At 46.9% G+C, this 18,839-nt stretch overlaps 1 protein-coding gene across 2 annotated transcripts in view; it reads left to right on the top strand.

Annotated features, from left to right (window-relative positions):
- The window catches only part of SYNPR (synaptoporin), a 117,729-nt gene that overhangs the window by 81,989 nt on the left and 16,901 nt on the right, over positions 1 to 18,839 (top strand). For both annotated transcript variants that reach the window (XM_090022569.1, XM_090022570.1), the window contains one exon: positions 188 to 312. In XM_090022569.1, the coding sequence (XP_089878695.1) occupies positions 188 to 312 (125 nt within the window). The remainder of the gene's footprint in view (positions 1 to 187; positions 313 to 18,839) is intronic.

The raw sequence follows: 18,839 nt of genomic DNA, 5'->3' as shown, positions 1-18,839 counted from the left end.
ATCAAAAGACAGGTGGAAAAGAAACTACAGGGTGCTGCTCTTGACTGTTTTCAATGAGTGATGATGATGATGATGTGCGTTAAGTGTTCCCCAGTTAGCAAGCTGTGGCTTTAAGTGTGGAAGCTACTTGCACAGATGCATTTGATTGTGTTGGAAGTAAAACTAAGCTATTGTTTATTCCTGACAGCTTTTTGCCATCTTTGCATTCGCAACATGCGGTGGGTATTCTGGAGGACTGCGCCTCAGTGTGGACTGTGCAAACAAGACAGAGAGTGACCTCAACATTGACATAGCCTTTGCCTATCCTTTCAGGTAACTCCTTTTGATTCTTTGTTCTTTTTTGGGGGATGCAATTTAGGGGATGGTCTGATTCAAAGCAGCGGAAAGACTGCCATGGATTAAAAGGGGCCTTGGTTAAGGCCCCTGTTTGGGACAATAATGGTGCATCTTGAAAAGCACTTCGGTAACTCAGGTCTGACGTCTACCACAAAGGTTTGGCTGGCTGTGTCAGGTCGGGCTGCGCCACTGCAGCAGAGCTAGCAAAGCTGCCAGTTTGAGCATAGCCCTACTGATAGAAGAGGGCTTCTGAGGGCCATTCAGGAAGATAATGAAACTGTATCAGCAAAAAACCCACCCCTCTCCTTCCAATATAAACCCTGTCTGGACTGGGAGGCTCTGCTGACAGCAATAGCATCAATAGTTCCACAATATAGATGAGCCCTTTGAAGACAACCTGGTGTGTTCAAGAGAGACCTATGAGCATAAGTCTTGTTGCTGATAGATGGGACACAGACTCAAAAGAGCCATATATTCAAAGACAGGCAGGTTAAGGTACAGAGACCTGACCTGTCCGGTGAGATTTCCAAAGGCACCTGAAATTGCCAGACAAGGTTGTCTGGGTGAATGTGGTATCTGTTATTGAACCAAATAAATAGTTGGAAAAAATGTTCTTTGCAAGCTTTCAGGCACCCAAAAAAGGGTGTTCATGTCCCAAAACTTGCAAAGAATTTTTCCAGCTATTTAGTTGGTCTAACAAGAGAGATCACATTAACACAGATAACCGTGTCTGCCTGTGTCTTTAGACCAATACGGCTACAACTAACACCCCTAAGATTGACAAGCATCTGACTCCCATTATCATAGCAATAGATCTGTAATCAGGCAAGAAGATTGCAAGGTAATGCAGCCATGTAAAAGCGGCATTTTGAGCTGAGGTAGGAAAACATGACTATCAGGTAGCAAGGAGACCTCATCTGTGCACACTCAGGATCATTGTATTCAAAGTAAGAAAAGCCCCCAGCACAATCAGGGCAATGGAAGACCCTTATGCAAGAAGATTAGGAGACTTGTGCTGCTTTAATCTAGCATAGCAAAGGACAGGAGGGGACAGGATTGCTCTCTATAACACAGCAATGGAGTAAGCACCAGGGAAGGAAAAATGATTTAAGCTACTGGAGAGTGTTGGCACAAGAATAAAATGGGCTCTGAATCAATCAGGCTGAAAGGATGGAAATTAGAAAAGACTTTCTAACACCGAAAGGACTGAGGTTCTGCAGCATCCTTCCAGTAGAGGAAAAGAGAGACCTGGATCTGTTTTCAACATGCATTTTATGCCATGGTGGCCTGTGGTTGCTAGGGGCCAGGCTCAATAAGTCAAGAGGCCCTTTGCAATATTAGTATTAGTGAAGCAGTGCTGAAAATCCCATTCGGCTGATTTGCATTGTCAGGCACCTTTATATGCGTCTGACCCATCACTTTTTAAATTGGGGCTTAGGCTCCTAAGTTGCCTGGGCTCTCTTAAAAAACAGAACAGAAGAGGTGGGGTGGGGTGGAAAAACCATTGAAGCTGAAATTTCCCTTGCTAATAATGATTCCGCTTCTATAAAACCTAAAGGGCGGAGAATGTCCCTATCATTATTTTTACAATATAAATTGACTCTTCTGTATTGCATTGCTATACGAGTGCATGATAAAAGAACAAAGAATATGTATTGCAATCTCAAACCAAATATACCAGGACCCCTGATACAGCTGCAAATTATATACTGTTTTGCTTATGACTTCATTATGCACAGAGTACTACTAATGATGTTCACCATGACAGCCCTACTTGGCATATAGCATTTTTGAAACAATGGGAACTGCTGTCAGTCCTTGATTGCAGATATTTTCAGTTTGCATATATTATTCCACAGTCATATTTCAGTTTATTACAAATGTTTATTGTTTTATTAGTGTTCTGCACCCCTTTCTTCTCTTTTTAGCATTCATGAGCTTGGTTCTAAAAATTGAGTAATATGTAGTTGTAACATGATTCACTTCCAAATAGGTCATTCCACCAACATTCATTACAGACGCCCTATATTAAATAACTTTTCATTTACATGGTTATAAAATATTATTCTATGGAAAAAGTTAATAAAACTGAGCTAAGTAGTCAGAATGGGTCCATTGTCTCTATAAAAAGGACGTATAGCATGGCTTGTGGAAGAAAATGGCCAGATCTACTCTGCATTCAATGTTGAAAAGAGCAATTTATTTGCAGATACCATCTGCATATTTGTATCTTTCTAACTAATCTGAGGTGCAACTCGAAAATAGGATCCCCACAGCAGTGCAGAGTTAATCCAGTGGAATTATGGAAATGACAGATTTCCACGCAGAATTCCCCGTTAGAAAGAAAATGTCATTTGACAAATTAGCATTTGGGGGCTCTTGAAGATAATCACTGTGTGGTACACATCAGGTGCCAGAAAAATATATACACACAATTTTATTCACCAAGCTTTGGACATCTGGCCCTTAGTTTCCATTGCAAATCAGTTGGTTTTAATTACGTTTTCCTTAAAGGGTCCTTCCTTTGACTGCTGTTCACACAGTCCGTTTTTCTTCTTTTTGTCTCCTTCACCGTCATCTTAAATGACGGTTTGCTGCATTTTTTACAGCTTGACAAGATGGTGGATGCAACTCTTGTATTGGCAGCCAGTCTGCTTCCCAAGATCTCTCTTGTTTTCACGACTCCTCCTGCCTGCTTCTGCAATTAGATCCACACAAACAAACCTTTGTGTTTCTGCCAAGCTCTACTGGCTTTCAGAGGACTCAGCATGGACCTGAGCATCTGCCCACACAGCACTGAGTCCATAATACCGAACCTCACCATGCCATACCCCCTCTAGAATATGTCAGCTTGGGAAGTAGGGTGAATTTCCCATTGATTATTTCCCTCCTGCCTCCACAGTTGAATAAGTTTGTATTCACCCAGCAGGGATATTCCCCCCCTTCCCCGAGTTGCCTTCTGAGTTCTGATTATTGGCTGACAACTGGAGGAGGTGTGGGTGGGAGTTAGAAATAAGATGCTGCAAAGACTCAAACTATGCTTGTAGCTGTCATGGCTGTCAACAGTCACATTGAAGCACTTGAATAAGGGAGTGCTGGATTTCAAAAATCCATGCCTTGCTACAGGACTTGAAATGATAGAAAACATGCAGGGGCGTGAGTCACTGCTTTCCTCTCCATTGTCAGGGGCACCATAGGATCTCCGTTCTTCGTTCTCGCAAGTCACAGCTGCAGGGCCCAGACAATTCGGCTTTTATGGATAAATGTGAACAGCTTCCGACAAACAAACAATGCTGCACTGAACACAGGGATGAAGGCAGGCAAATGAGATTTGAATTGAGGTGCATCCTCTGGCCTGGCTTTCAGTTGGAAAGAGGGAATATCAAGGTGATTGATTTAAAAGTCTTTTTATGCAGCAGATTTGGGACCCTGGGGCCCACACCACACTGGAAACTAAATGTCTCACTTGGCCTTGTTTCTTTGTGCCTTGAAACATTCCCAACAGATAGCCACAAAGGCATTAGCATGCCATATGAACACAACTACTGAGCACCCAGGCTTACTGAGAGAGAGTGTAAACTATGTGGGCATATCCCTTGAACAGGAGCATTGCCAACCCAAATTCAGACTCGTGGTCCAGCTAGCCCACGGCCTCTCCTGGCCCGTGCCAGGTGCGGAAAAGGAGCAGCAAACTTTGCTCCTATGTCATTACAGCAGTGCTTCCTGCACGTCATTTGTTTGACTTGTGCCCTGAGTCACACGTGTGGACATCCTTTCAGCCAAACATGACGTATGGTATCAAGAGAAAATTTATGGGTATGTAAGCAGAAGGTGGACTTTGAAAGACTGAGCAAACAATAAAGAAGGTGTGACTATATATAATATTAACACAATAACGTTATAGACTCATAGAAGATGAGGGTTGAAGGGACCTTGGGGGGTCACATCTAGTCCAACCCCCTGTTCCAAGTAGGACCAGCCCCAGCTGCATCATCCCAGCCACAGCCTTGTCTGCCCAGGCCTTAAAAGCCTCCAAGGATGGAAAGTCCACCACCTCCCTGGGTAACCTCTTCCGGTGCTTTGCTGCCATCCCCATGAAAAAGTTTTTTCCTAATATCTAACCTCAATTTCCCGCGCTGCAGCTTGAGCCCATTGCTCCTTGTCCTGTCATCTGCCCCCACTGAGAACAGTCCAGCTCCATCCTCTTTGCAATCCCCCTGCAGGGAGATGAAGGCTGCTATTCAACCCCCCCCTCAAGCCCCTAAATCCCTCAGCCTCTCCTCACAAGTCCTGTCCCCCAGCCCCTGAACCATTTTCATCACCCTCCACTGGACTCTTTCCAACTTGGCCACATCCTTTCTGTAGTGGGGGGCCAAAAGTGGACACAGGACTCCGGATGTGGCCTCATCAGTGCCAAATAAAGGGGAAGACTCACTTCCCTCCATCTGCTGGCAATGCTCCTCCCAATGCAGCCCCGGATGTCATTAGCCTTCTTTGTAATCATGGTCCCTGTAACTCCAGAACAGATTTCCACCCTGCACTTAATCAATGCACTTGAAACAAAAAAGAGCACACTCCTGTCTCTTCCTCCTCTCTGTTGGAGATGACACTCTTTTGAAAGTACATCTATTTTTTTAATTATAGCCAAAGATCCTTTTGCCTCTCACACTGAAGAGGCTGTAGAGACCTTGACATCTTCTATGCATTCAGGCTAATTTTTGTCAGCAGAAAAATGCTCCAGACATAAAAATGGCAAAGTGCTGCTCCATGCAGAGAAGCAGCCTCGGAGACGTGGAGGAAGAACGTGCATCCTGAAAGGGACTTTCTTCTCCCTTTGTTACTGATTCATGATCCTCGTTAACAATAAATGAGCGTTATTTCTCCCATCAGGGAGGAGCATGACCTTTCAAACATGGTCACGCAGCCCTTGTCATGCAGTATGTCTGAGGTGCCTGCTCTGCATCCGGGACTGGAGAAAGGCAAGGATGATTCAGTGTCTGAACAATTTATGCCACACGACCATGGTTTTGATTTAAAGCCATTTTTACTGCTGTATAAATCCATTGGCTCTAATGCAGGGAATTCCTGATAAACATCTCCCTAATGGAGCCAGAATCTAACCCTAACGTTTGCCATTGAGTCAAATTTTTCTTTGAAATGAAGACCAGCAATTCGTTTAAGCCTGGTGCCTTAGTCACCCACCAGCCGAAACTTGATGCTCAGAGAGCCATGTCTTCTGAAGCAATCTGTACAGCGAGCTGCAAAGAAACAATGTATTAAAGTCACTCAACCAGGGCAATATCATCCTACATAACAAATTTCTAGTGCTTTGTCCGGTCTATAAGGAAGTGTCCCTAATAATGTATTTGCTCCTGCATCTCATGAAGATTACCCTATGTCTTCCTGTTCACAAAGTTTTCCTGGCATTCACCCTACACTTCCTCTTTAATTTCTTCTCGCTAATCTTAGCTGGGTCCCCAGTGATTCCTATTTCTCCTCTGGCTGCAATCCCCAGACCAATGCAAGTCATTGTATTTTAGCAGTATGGAGCAGGGGTAAACTAGATGACCTCCTGAGGTCCCTTCTGACCTAATTTTCTATGAGTCTATAAGCCGCAGCACACAAGAAGTTGCTTATTGATTTCTGGATCACTCAAGTACGTATTTCAAAATAATACTAATTTTTTGGAGTTCAATCCTCAATCTAGAAAATGGAACAAAGAAACTTCATTAACTCAGCATCTACTTTGCAAATAAATGATTTCCCGATGTCCACATCCGTGCATGTTGAGATATTGTAAAAATTCATTTCTGAAAAACCATTTGCAGACAGGGCCAAATTACACAAGGTACAACAGCACCATGTATGTAATTATACCTTGCACGAAGCACCCTATTTGTCACGTGCTCTGCCCTGTATTTCAGTGTCCCCAGCAAGACCTCCACCCAAGCCCTGCTGGTGTTTAAAAGCACCTTCTCACAATTATTTCTGCTCATCCAAATGAGCTGATTATCATTTCAGTTTTGATTTGTCCTACTGTCCAAGTGCCCAGAAGCACTACGTACTTCTCTACACCAAAGGACCCGGCAGTTTCTCATGTTAATCCTGTGTTTGTGATTTTCTTCAGATTACATTTTGTAATGCCTTTTGGTTTTTGGCTGTGTTGCCCTGAAAACTGGGAGTTAAATGGCAAGCCCTGATATGCAGCTACTTACTACCAGTCTACTTGAGTTTCAGGCACACTTTATGTGTGTACAAAGAAAGCCCCGTCAAAGAAAGTACTTGTCCGCCTCATCAAAACATTTCTGAATTACCACCGTTGAGTTGAATACTGTTAACCTCATAACTGTCCAGCCTGCGAAAATCGAGCCAATTTAGTCCCCTTGCTGCCGGGTGTGTGAGCACCATGTATACTCCTCCTGAATGATGCCAGCAACATGAATGAGTTACTATACAGTCCTAAAGGACTTGTGTTCAATAATACATCAGTGCAGCGGGGGATCTTGAGCTACATTATCTAATTATATAAACTAAACTTCCAGGATGGACACTAAGAAATAGGTCCCAGCTTTTGTTACCTTCTTCTACAATACAGTTTCATACTCTGCTCTCAGCAGTGCCTTTTATGCCTGGTTTTAGCCTTTTGTGCTTAGATTTTCCAACCGCAGCCTTTCATTTCTGCTGCTTTTTTTTTTCTTCAAATAATGCTAATGGAAACTGGAAACAAAGTGAACGAAGAGCATAATGTCACATCCCACTGTTCACAGTTCAGGAGGAGAGCAGCATAAAAATGGCTCGAAAGGTGACAACCATCTCTTTTTCCTATTTCATTGGACCGGACAATACAAAGCAGATTGGCTTCTTCAGATCATGGTTTTGAGCTCAAAAACGCATGCTTCTCTATATTTAACTCTGACTTGTATTTTTGATTATTTAAAGGCCTGGCCAAAAAACAACAGTTCAGATCCTGCCAAAACTTCCATGGGTCAGAATTTGGTTTTGTTCTGCTGGGAAATGAAATGGTCCCGAGAGAGCCTCCCAGTGAAATTGCCATGGAAGCCAATACGTTTCTTTTCAACTTTGACAGAATTTGCATTTTTAATGGAAAACGACTTTCTCCATGCCCTAAGCATGTCTAGTTATGGAGGGGATGGGGGAAGAGAGACCTTCATTTTAAAATACTTGCCCTTTTTTTGGTCTCTTGTTCCGTGGGTGGTTACAGCCTTTTCAAACACCAACAAAAGTTTTGGACCCAATTCTCAGCTGGTATAAATCAGTGTTCCTTGGGGTTGTGGAGCTGTGCTGATTTCCACATCTGAGGACTCAGCCCTTGGTCATTATCTCCCTTTTACCACTTAGCTACAGTAAGTCAGTGAGGTCAGGAGATGACAGGATCTATTGGCGTTCCCCGTGGATAACTAGGGGAGTGGGTAAAAATGGAAGGACCTTGAAGTCTGTAGAGCTTTGCTTGAGGGTATACGGTTTCCTATGTAATGACAGCTAGCAAGATGTTTGCCATAGGGATCGGTTGCTGCTTAACCCTCTGCTGCATGGTTTGTGGCACCCCTGAAGCAAGGGGTAGCGGCTATTTTTTAGAGCCAAGCGGAGACTAGCTGGCCAGTGGATTGCATGCAAGAAGGTAATTGCTTTGCACAAGGAACACAACTAACTCCCCCTGGGAAATGTCGTGATGATGGGCTGCCCTACCATACTGTCTAGCCATGAAAAGCAGAGGTCGAGCTGGAGGGGAGAATTGGGAACTGAAATGCTACCTGAAGACTGATAGCTTCTATTCTGGATTTGGTTTCAGTGCCATCCTCATTTGGGGAGCTCGGAGTTCAGGATGAGCGTTGAGTTGAATCGGTTTTAGAACATGCTTGAAGTTAAGCACGTGTTTGAATGCTTTACTGCCTTCAGAAAATGTATACTTCACAGCTCCCCATGGCTGGCCTGGAGCTATGTTGTTCGTATTTATGGAAGAGGCACTGAAGTACAGCCTGCCCCATACCGAAAAAAAGGGCATTCTCGATCTACACGCTGAGCATGCTCAAGAGAGCTTATCTGGCTGTCAAGACACTGGGAAAAGAGGTGGTAGCAACATGCCAGAGGCAGTGTTTTGTTGCAGAGAGAACATGCTGATTCCTAAATCAGCACTAAACAATAGGAGCTTCTGGTTTGGCATGCACAGCGATTGCATTTTTGATGAACTGGGACAGTCGTTGCTCTACTTGGGCTTTTTCCACTTAATCAAAATAGTATTTTACAGTGCGTGCTGTGTTGGTGCCAGAAAGAGTCATCGCAAAAGTTTTATCCAGAGTTTATTCTTTAAGTGCCAGGAATGTCTGCCTAGATGAATGTATTCAGCTCTTTTTTTCCTCCCTATTTGCATTTTTTATATATATGCATGAAGGGTCTCTCTGGTACCGTACAAGCGGTGGTGTTTTATCTGCACCTGTCATGAAACTTTCTTTTTTTAAAGCAAGACTTCTTACCGTGATGCTCCGTGCAGATCATTTTGTGCATTTTTAATACTCTCTAAGATACTTTTGAACATTCAAACCCCCTGACTTCAGTGCCATTACAGAGACAGCCAATGCAAAGCACATTGCTGCCTGCTTTTGACTGGTAGTTGGCATCATTCCTTCTAATATCCTGCAGTGAAAAAAGGTAGCAGGGAGCTGAATAAAGTCCCTTCCCTTTTCCATCTTCTTTTAGAGTCGCTGTTTGTAACACACGTGTGAGCACCCAGCGCACGCGACTATAAACCTGTTTGCAGCATGCACCCAAGGCTTTTCTGTGTGTTGTGCCTCTACCCATAGCTAATGCTAGACCTCATTTGCCAATTAAATGGAATATTATATTAATATTTTATCGGTAATCAACAGATTTTTGAGAGTGTCTTTCTGAACATAAAGGATGTGTAAGGTGTGCTGGAACTCCAAAGTCATTGGGGTGGCACTTAATGCCTTTCTCCAGCAGTTCCTCTCTACTGATTGTGGCCTCCTGTGGACAAAGCTAAAGGCCAACAAGTCCGCGGGCACAGTTAGTCCCTGTGGGGTATAACACTCACACTGCCAGCCTCTGTTCACATCTGCTGCTCTCCTACAAAGAAATACCGAGATTTCCTTCGAACGAAAATAACTTGCCTTCAGACTCCAGATGGAATCGCCCTGTACCCCTAGACAGGGGCCCAAAACTAATGGCTTTAAGTAGGAAGAAACCTGTTTGTTCTTTCAATGCTATTTAAAATGCAGAGCTTGCAGGGTGAGCGCTGCTGCAGCTTAAGTGATCTCCCGCTCGCATCGGCTGGTCTGGGTGCTGAGAGGTCTGTTTTTGGAGTGAATAAACTATAAGCCAAACATGAAGAAGATGCAAGTGAAGGTTTTGATGTGTTTTGTGTGGCAGCGTGGCTCGAGCCGAATGCCAGGCAGCGGGGCTGGGTTTCACTTGGAGTTTTTGGCCAGTTTCACCTTGAAACTCAAGGGACTGAGGTCGGAGGTCCTTCCTCCACAGCCTCTGCAAGAGCTCATGTTATGCATTTTTACTGAAAAAGCTGAACTGCTCTGCCCTGTTCAGACAGCTGCTGAATGAATAAAGAGTAAGGTCTTCCTAGCTGAGTTCATTGCTGCAAGAGAGGAAGGAAGAAAGCAGCTGAGGCTTTCCTTACTAGACATCAAACTGTCCTGCCCAGTCCTTGCAAGGAGCCTTCCCTTTTGCAGGCCCTGGACCTGAGCTAAGTCCTCCCCCATAGAGAGGGCAGCTGTGCACTGGTCTCCTGGCACAACAGTCACCTGTTGGATGCAACCAGGTGTATGCAGTGACATCTCTCTGTTGTGTGCATGTGTGTGGGATGGGGAGGTCCTCTGGTCATGTAAAACAGCCATAGCATCAATGCCTTCCTGCAGCTGACAGCCTGGCCCCCACTTGGGACTGTGCTAGCCCCTGGTGACAGTGATCACCTGGTGCCATTTCCAGCTGCAATCAAGCTCCTGTAACTCACAGCAGAGACACCTTGGCACTGCCCCCGGCTGTAGCAAGCGTTCGCTGTCCGCAGCTGAGAGTCTCACTGTCTTTTCACAAGGCAAACTCAAGTCCTGTTTGTCGTTCTTTCGTCTGTTGTGTTAAGAACAGGCTCTTTTGCTCTTTAGCCAACACAAATTACAGACCAAACAGCTTCCTGCTGGGTTTCAAGCAATAGTGTTTGCTGAAGAGGCACAAATCAGCAAGCCCAGTTCCCATGCATGCCGCTGCTCCAGCCCTTCCTGTTGGCATTGAGGTGGTACTAGCAGGGCTCACAAATTACTTGCAAAGATGCTGCTACCCTATTCCCATACTGAACCCTGGGCACGGATGCTTGTGTGGGCCATGTCTGTGATGGTAGGCAGCATTGCCCTTGCCTTGTATTTTGTGTCAAGCCGCGTTGCCGTGGGGTGAGATTCAGCTTTCTCCCTCCTGTTAGTGTATCTCCATGCTTCTGCAGACTGTCAGGAACAAGCTGCTGCTTTGCACAAGATTGGGGACAATTCTAGTTGTTTCACGCCCTGATGGCCCTTTGCTCAGGGGATCCTTCATCGAGGCACCTGTGGCCTTCCTCTTCTGCCATGTGGCAGTGTCCTTTTTTCTGACATGTGGTGGGTGTGATGTTCAAGCAGACCTGGAGTAGATGTTCTTGTGGCCATACGTGTCCCAATGCTTGTCTGCAAACACTGGACTGGGAGGTCCCCTCTGGTCCTAGATCCTTTATATCTCAGTTCCCGTGACCACGACCCCATTGTGTTTATGCAGCTCATGCTCTGCAGAGCTCATCTCCCGCTTCAGTGTCAGAAAGGCGACAAGGGGTGGCAAGGGCAAGCAGGAGGGGCAAGAGCAGTGTTTAGCAAAATAAGCAGCAGTCACGGCCGGCCCGCTGCCTAGCTGCTGGCTTCATGCAGGGATTACCACGAGTCCCACAATGGCGCAGTCTGCATAGGCTGGAGCGACAGTGGCTGACAGCTTGTCCTATTAAAAAAAAAAAATGTTGCTGCTATGAAAATTATACTGGCCAAATGTTTGCACAACAGCCATGTGCAAGTGAGTGCGGGGAAGCTGACAAGCTGAGAAACTAAAATCCTAAGAGAGAGGAAAATATTTTCCAGTATTTTGACTGGAAGAAACCCAGAAGAGAATCTGCTTCACTACTGCTTTTCCAGTCCAATTGCTTCCAGCATGCTTCATTTCTGTCTATGGTCTCAGCTAATTAAGGAGGAATATACTTCCACGTTAATTAGCAAGGGGGTAGAGGGGGGGCACTCTGAGGTGCTCTGGGTTAGAGTAAAAGGCAGTCCAGGGGAGAGAGACTTAACGGTGGGAGTCTACTATAGACCTCCCAACCAGGGAGAAGAGCTCGACCAGGAATTCTTAGGTCAGCTCACAGAGGCAGTGAGGGCTAAGGATGTGGTCATCATGGGGGGCCTGAACTTCCCAGACATCTGCTGGGAGGAGCAGTCAGCCAAGTCTGATCGCTCACGTCGGTTCCTAGCCAGAGTGCAGGACCTCCATCTAACCCAGGAGGTGCACACTCCCACCAGGGGAGACGCCTTGTTGGACCTGGTGCTGGCCACGGGTGATGACCTGGTGAGGGGGCTGCGGGTGATGGGCCACCTGGGAGACAGTGATCATCGCTTGCTGGAATTCACCATCCAGCATAAGGTGGCAAAGGGCTGCAGCAAGGCAACAGCCCTAGACTTTAGGAGGGCTGACTTCAACAAGCTAAGGAGGATCGTTGGGGAAGCGCTGAGGACCCAGAGGGGAAGGGAATCAGATGTCGAAGGTGAGTGGTTGCTCCTTAAGGAGACGATCCTCCATGCCCAAAGGGAGGTAATCCCAACAAGGGTCAAAGGGAGCAGGAGGGCACATAAACCCCCATGGCTCACTAAGAGCATCCGGGAATGTCTCCTTGCTAAAAGGGAGGCATACACCCAATGGAGAGATGGGGTCATCACCAAGAAGGACTATGTTACAGTCGCCCGAGGATGTAGGGGGGCAGTCAGGAGGGCCAAGGCAGAGATGGAGGTAGGACTAGCTTCCCGGATTAAGGACAATAAGAAGTCCTTCTTCAAATACATAGGGGGTAAAAAGAGGGTCCTGGGTAATGTGGGGCCCCTGCAGGACACGATGGGCAACTTAGTCATCACGCCAGATGACAAAGCTAACATATTTAACGATTTCTTTGCCTCTGTCTTCCTAAGTAGGGACCAGTTCAGCCACCTCCCTGCCGGGCCCCCCTCGGGCCCTGGGAGAGACACGCCTGGGCCAGGGGTTAGCGAGGAGTTAGTTAGGGTACTTCTGGAGAGGCTGGACGTGTTCAAGTCCGCTGGTCCGGACGATCTTCACCCTAGGGATCTACAGGAACTGGCCGAGGTCATTGCGGGACCCCTGGCGCGGCTCTATGAGCACTCGTGGTGCTCTGGCGAGGTGCCGGAGGACTGGAAGAGGGCCAATGTGGTCCCTATCTTCAAAAAGGGAAAAAAAGAGGACCCGGGAAATTACAGGCCAGTTAGTCTTACCTCAATCCCGGGTAAGCTCTTTGAAAAAATTATCCTGGCACACATCCAGGAGGGCCTTGCGGGGGAATGCATGCTCAGGGGCAACCAACATGGGTTCATCAGTGGCAGGTCTTGTCAGACCAACCTGGTGGCCTTTTACGATCAGGTCACCAAATCATTAGACGCAGGGGTTGCTGTGGATGTAGTCTTTCTGGACTTCCGGAAGGCTTTTGACACTGTCTCTCACCCTGTCCTCATCAAAAAGCTGGGAGACTGTGGTGTCGATGCCCACACGGTCAAATGGGTCGCCAACTGGTTGGAGGGCCGCACCCAGAGGGTGGTAGTGGATGGGTTCTTCTCGACCTGGAAGGACGTGGGCAGTGGGGTTCCGCAGGGCTCGGTCCTCGGGCCCGCACTGTTCAACATCTTCATCAGTGACTTGGATGAGGGGGTAGAAAGCACCCTGTTCAAGTTTGCTGATGACACTAAGATGTGGGGGGATGTGGGTGCACTAGAAGAGTGCAATAGGCTACAAGCTGACCTTGACAGGTTGCAACGGTGGGCAGATGAGAATAGGATGGGGTTTAACACTGATAAGTGCAAGGTGTTGCACATGGGGAGGAAGAACCGGCACCACACTTACAGGTTGGGGAACTCCCCTCTTGCCAGCACGGAGACGGAAAAGGATCTTGGAGTCGTCATTGACTCCACGATGAACATAGGCCGGCAGTGTGGGGAGGCAGTCAAGAAGGCCAACCGTACCCTGTCATGCATCCACAGATGCATCTCGAGCAGGTCCAGGGAGGTGATCCTCCCCCTCTATGCGGCACTGGTCAGGCCGCAGCTGGAGTACTGCGTCCAGTTCTGGGCGCCACACTTCAAGAGGGACGTGGATGATATGGAAAGAGTCCAGAGGAGGGCCACTCGTATGATCAGGGGTCAGCAGGGCAGGCCTTATGAGGAGAGGCTACGGGACCTTTAGCCTCCACAAGAGAAGGTTAAGGGGGGACCTTGTGGCCTGCTACAAACTGGTCAGGGGGGATCAGCAGGTATTGGGGGAGTCCCTGTTCCCCCGTGCGCTGCCAGGAGTGACCAGGAATAACGGTCACAAGCTGGCGGAGGGTAAGTTTAGATTAGATATTAGGAGGCGCTACTTCACAGTCAGGGCGGCTAGGGCCTGGAACCAGCTTCCAGGGGAAGTGGTGCAGGCTCCTAGCCTGGGGATTTTTAAAAGGAAGTTAGATGAGCACCTTGCCGTGGTCATCTGACCCCGGTGCTCTTTCCTGCCAAGGCAGGGGGTCGGACTAGATGATCTACCTAGGTCCCTTCCGACTCTAGCTACTATGAAGCTCTGGGATTACATCCAAAGGTGCTTGCTGACAGTGTCTGAGGAACAGAGAGCCCTTTATGGATCACTGAAGTGAGCTGTTACCAGTGGAAGATCTTTAGGATCAGTGGCGGGGCTTGATCCTAGAAATATATGGGTTAGGCACATACCTTTGCAGGAGCAGGTGCAAAGCACAGTTAAAGCAGGAGGCAGAGGTGCTTGCAACGGTGAGTCACCTGGGAAAACCTGCCTTAAATTAGGAAAGGACTTTAAAAGCAGGCACTTTTTGCTCAGCAAAACATCACAAAAAATGCCAGGGGTGAAATCAGTGGGAGTTAGGGCAGGTTGCTAAATGGCATTTTATTTTCAGCCTCTGTTCACAGGAGGCATTGGGCCAACTGGGGCAGCGAAGTGTCCATGTGTAAATTAATGTGAAAATTAGATTCCCTTGTACTCAGCTAGACTTCCTTTACCAAAATACAAGAGAGCTTATAATACATTGCAGCAGCTGCGAAGCCGGTCATCAAGGAAAGGCGTTCTGAGTGCTTGGGATCTCAGCAAGTCCAGCCCATGGTCTCTTGTGATCAGCATCCTCCAACTGAGGCACCCAACCCTGCTGGACACTTAGATAAAAGGAGATCACGCCAAATAAATAAAGTAAGCACTTCTCCCAGAAACACTTATGATATCCTTACTGATTCCTAGAGGAGGCCAAGATGTGGGGGAGAAAGGATGGACAAGCAAATTGCTTGTGGTGGAAGAAGAGGGGAAGACATGCAGAAGAGACTGTGCTCACCATGTTGTGACCTTGGAGAGGGGCTCTCTTTCCTCTGGAGCACCCTCCAAGTGCTGATATCTAATGAGGAAGAGATGACACCAGTGCTGAAGGGAGATGTGCAAAGCCTTGCATCTCCTCTGTGGCACCTTTTGTCCTTCCAGGCACCTGGCTAGCCATGCTGCACCTTCACAGAGTGCTTAGGGCAACCTTAGCATTGTACTTATTGGATAGAGGACTTCAGCTCCAAGGACTCTGGGAAGATGAAGTACAGCATTAAATGTCATCTTTGGAAAGAGAGCTCCTACCTCAGCAGCCTCTTTGTTTTGCTGCAACATGGAAGTCACTTAATAATGGCTGTAAGAGATGAGAAGTAGACAGAGGGTTGTAGGAGCTGCCAAAAGTCTTAACAAGTTCTTAACACTCAGCTATTGTAATAAAGTCTCTCCCCACTTCATCACAAATGGAGTTGCACTCGTGTCTGAGGGTCCTGACGCACTTTTAAAGCCTTTTTCATCATCACAGTCATATGTATAAAAAAAAAAAAATCTGCTTTGAAGAACATAGTTATTTCCATCCAAGGAAGGACCAACAGTTGTAGTAAAGTCAGCATATTTCCTTATTGACAAGTGTTCTTCAAATGGGCTGGAAGGAAGAGGCCATGTTCAACACAGTTGAAAGCTGTATGCATGGCTGGCCAGAGGGAGGATAACTGAGAATGCAGCAGCAAAGTCAAGGGAAAATTATGGGAATATAATTACTCCCTGCAGAATCCAAAATATTTTTTTTTCTTTGTGCGGTAGGAAAAATAGGCCACTAAAAAAAGTTTGCATTTGTTTGTTCCATATCTCAGTTGGAGGCTTGAAAAAACGTTTGAGTTCTGTTCATTCGAATTCATGAAATTAATGCTTTGAAATAAAAAACTTCACTTTCTCTGTCTAGATTCTGGAGGGTAGCAGCCTAAAAGAAACCTTTTGCTATATACTCCTACAAAGACTGCTACCAGCATAAGCCAGTTTTCAGAGGTCTCTGATGGCTCTTGTGGTCTCATTACTGTTAAAACTTTTTCTTCTTGAAGCTGTAAAAAGAAAATCGTAATAATAATTGAGGGGACTGTGGAGACAGAGAAATAAACACGGGGAAACAAAGGATACATGAAAGGGAGGAGAATGAGTATTTTCCCATAGGATTTCTGAGCTGGAGCAGGAGCAGTAGGCATGTCACATGTTGTGTGCAAGGCTGTCACTTGCTGCGTGTCACAAAAAAGGGCAGCTTACCAAAGAAAGCAGTTGGTTTTCTCCTGCTTCCCTGCCCCTTTTCACGAATGAAGTGCTGAAACACTTGCCCCTCATTTAGGATTTCCAAGGCCAAAGGTAAACTTCTCCCATATCCAGGAGCAAGTCCTAGGCAAGTCATGGTGTCTTCAAGTTAAGCACGTGCTTGTGTGCATGGCTAAATGGGAACATTTCCTGCATCAGGCCTTGTTGTTGGCACATTGGTCTAACAAGGTCAAAGAGATGCTTGTTCCTGAGCAGGCAATGCTATGGGATGACACACTTGACTTCCAGTAGAGCCTACCACTTTCCCCAGGGCATGGTATGAGGCATCAGCCATCTATAACACCTCGCCATGCCAAAAATGACCTAAAAGGCAGTAATTCCAATGGAGGGCTCTCTGCACCTCTTCTCCTGTGCCCAGGCCTTCCCCGCGGTGTCTGAAAACACAGCAGTGCTTTAGCATTACCACACCATGTAGAATCCTCTTTCAAAACGATGCTGTCCTTTTTGGGTAATTGTCAGCCGTGGTATCAATTCCTCATGATGACAAAACATTTGCAAAACCAGCAGAGGAAAAAAGCTGCAAGAGTTAGGGTCTGCAGATCTGGTTTTTATCCCAACATAACTCTCCTGACATCAAGGGACTCAATCCAGCTTTGCATTTGCCCTGAGACACAGCAGAATATAGCGACAGCCATGGTCCAAGAAGGATAAGTATCTTGTTTTCCTACATGAGGGTACCGTGGCAGGACAGGGGAATATAAATTCTTGTTCATTATTATTCATATTTATTGATGAAGGAGGAACCTTGTTCTTAGTACTGTAATGGACACAATGTATAGATGTTTCCTGAATTGTCTTAGATTTCTTAGAGTTTCCACTTTGATTTATGGGGGGGAAAAGGAAGTTTCTGGTGGTTTTAGTGAGTCAGTATCCCTTTAATTAAGAGCTTTTATTTGTGAAGTGGCAGGTCATTTTTACTTGAGCTACCCAGCAATCAGTGAGACTCACTCCTGCTGACATAGTCCTGTGGTGTGACTGACATACAGGATGTGTCTGCAAAGAATAGTTTCTCAGTCCTGCTAGCATTCACCTAGAAGATGGTGAGGGGAAAGCACTGGGGGAGAAGAGTGGGACACGGAGGTGGAGCAGAGGATGGCTGGAGGAAGACGGCAGGATCAGGGATGGGTAGGGAGAAGGGTGCTCAGAGGCAAGAGGGGGTAAAGCAGAAAGCCCAGTCCTTGCAAAGAGCCTTCCCTTTTGCAGGCCCTGGACCTGAGCTAAGTCCTCCCCCATAGAGAGAGGGCAGCTTTGCTGTGCACTGCTCTCCTGGCACAGCTGTCACCTGTTAGATGCAACTAGGTGCATGTGTGTGTGGGGTGCTGGGGTCTTCCTGATGTGTGCATGTGTGTGTGGGGTGGTGGGGTCCTCTGGTCATCTAAAGGTAGGTAGAGACCCATGGAAAGTGGAAAAGAGAGAGAGAAAACACGTGCCCCTGAGTCACCGGCAAGTCCCCAGAAAGCCAAACCAGGCATCCTGCAGTGGCTGGACAGTAAAAAGGCATCAGCCGCTGTGTCTGAGACAAGGAAGAGTTAAAGATGGTGGAGGGGGTTGATCCTGACTGGTTTCAGGGTCAAGCCCCATCCCCCTTTGACCAGCATGTGGAACCTGGTGCAGTGGTGCTCGCACATCCTCTTCTTCCTCCCCTGGGGTGAGTCACAATCTATTTGTGAGCCCACTGGCACAGGCGAGCTATGGGTTGTTTGGGCTGACATTCGGTGGCTGGCAGGGGCACCGGTGCCTGCCGGCTCAGAGAGCCTGGAGCAAGCCAAAAATAGAAACTCCCAAGTAAAAATAACTCGATGCAAGGAGGCTTGTGTGATGACAATATATCTGGTATCACTGCATGCCGCTTGGCCGGGGAGGCACTGCTGGGAAGGTAAGTGGCTTAGAGAATGAAGCAAGGGGAAAACGTATGTGAGTAGAAGAGAAAAACACAACGTGGTTTCGATCAGTCTTTGGCGTCTGAAAGCTTGCGATTGCAAGCCATTGTGCTGGGCTGAGAGCCAGGTCCTGAAACATTGGTGGAGTTATCCTGAGTTACATCTAGGTGCCAGCTCATGGCGTCTTCGACACCTCCTTGAAGGTCTGAGCCGTCAGTGTGATCCGCAGCCTGAACCGAGGTCTTCCACCTGAGCTGCACGCAGTGGTTTGGACAATGCTAGCTCTGGCTGCCTGAGGAAAAGGAAGGCCTGGAAAAAATATATTAAGAGGATCAGCTCACTAGGCAGTCCTTATCTTGCCTCTTCCTTCTTTTGTTTTCTACATAATGTTGTTCAGTGCAACTAAACACCGTTTCACGTTGCTTAGAAAAGACATGCTAGGCCCGAAGCAATGCTGTGTAACAGGTGCTAATATCCAAGCTGCTCAGCCAGCCCCCTCCTCAGAGCAAATGCAGTCATTTAAGTCTCCTGTGCTTCCCATTAGAGGATGGACTCTCCCCACTGGAAAATCTGACAGCAAATGCTATCTGTAGTTGCCATTAAGAAGTGACCACAGATGCTGCATAGCGCTGGCTCGAGTACATCAATACTTCCCGC

This window comes from Crocodylus siamensis, chromosome 11 (genome assembly GCF_052110815.1).
Source record: "Crocodylus siamensis isolate JL-2025a chromosome 11, ASM5211081v1, whole genome shotgun sequence".
NCBI lineage: Eukaryota > Metazoa > Chordata > Crocodylia > Crocodylidae > Crocodylus > Crocodylus siamensis.
This window is presented reverse-complemented; position numbering and strand designations above follow the sequence as displayed.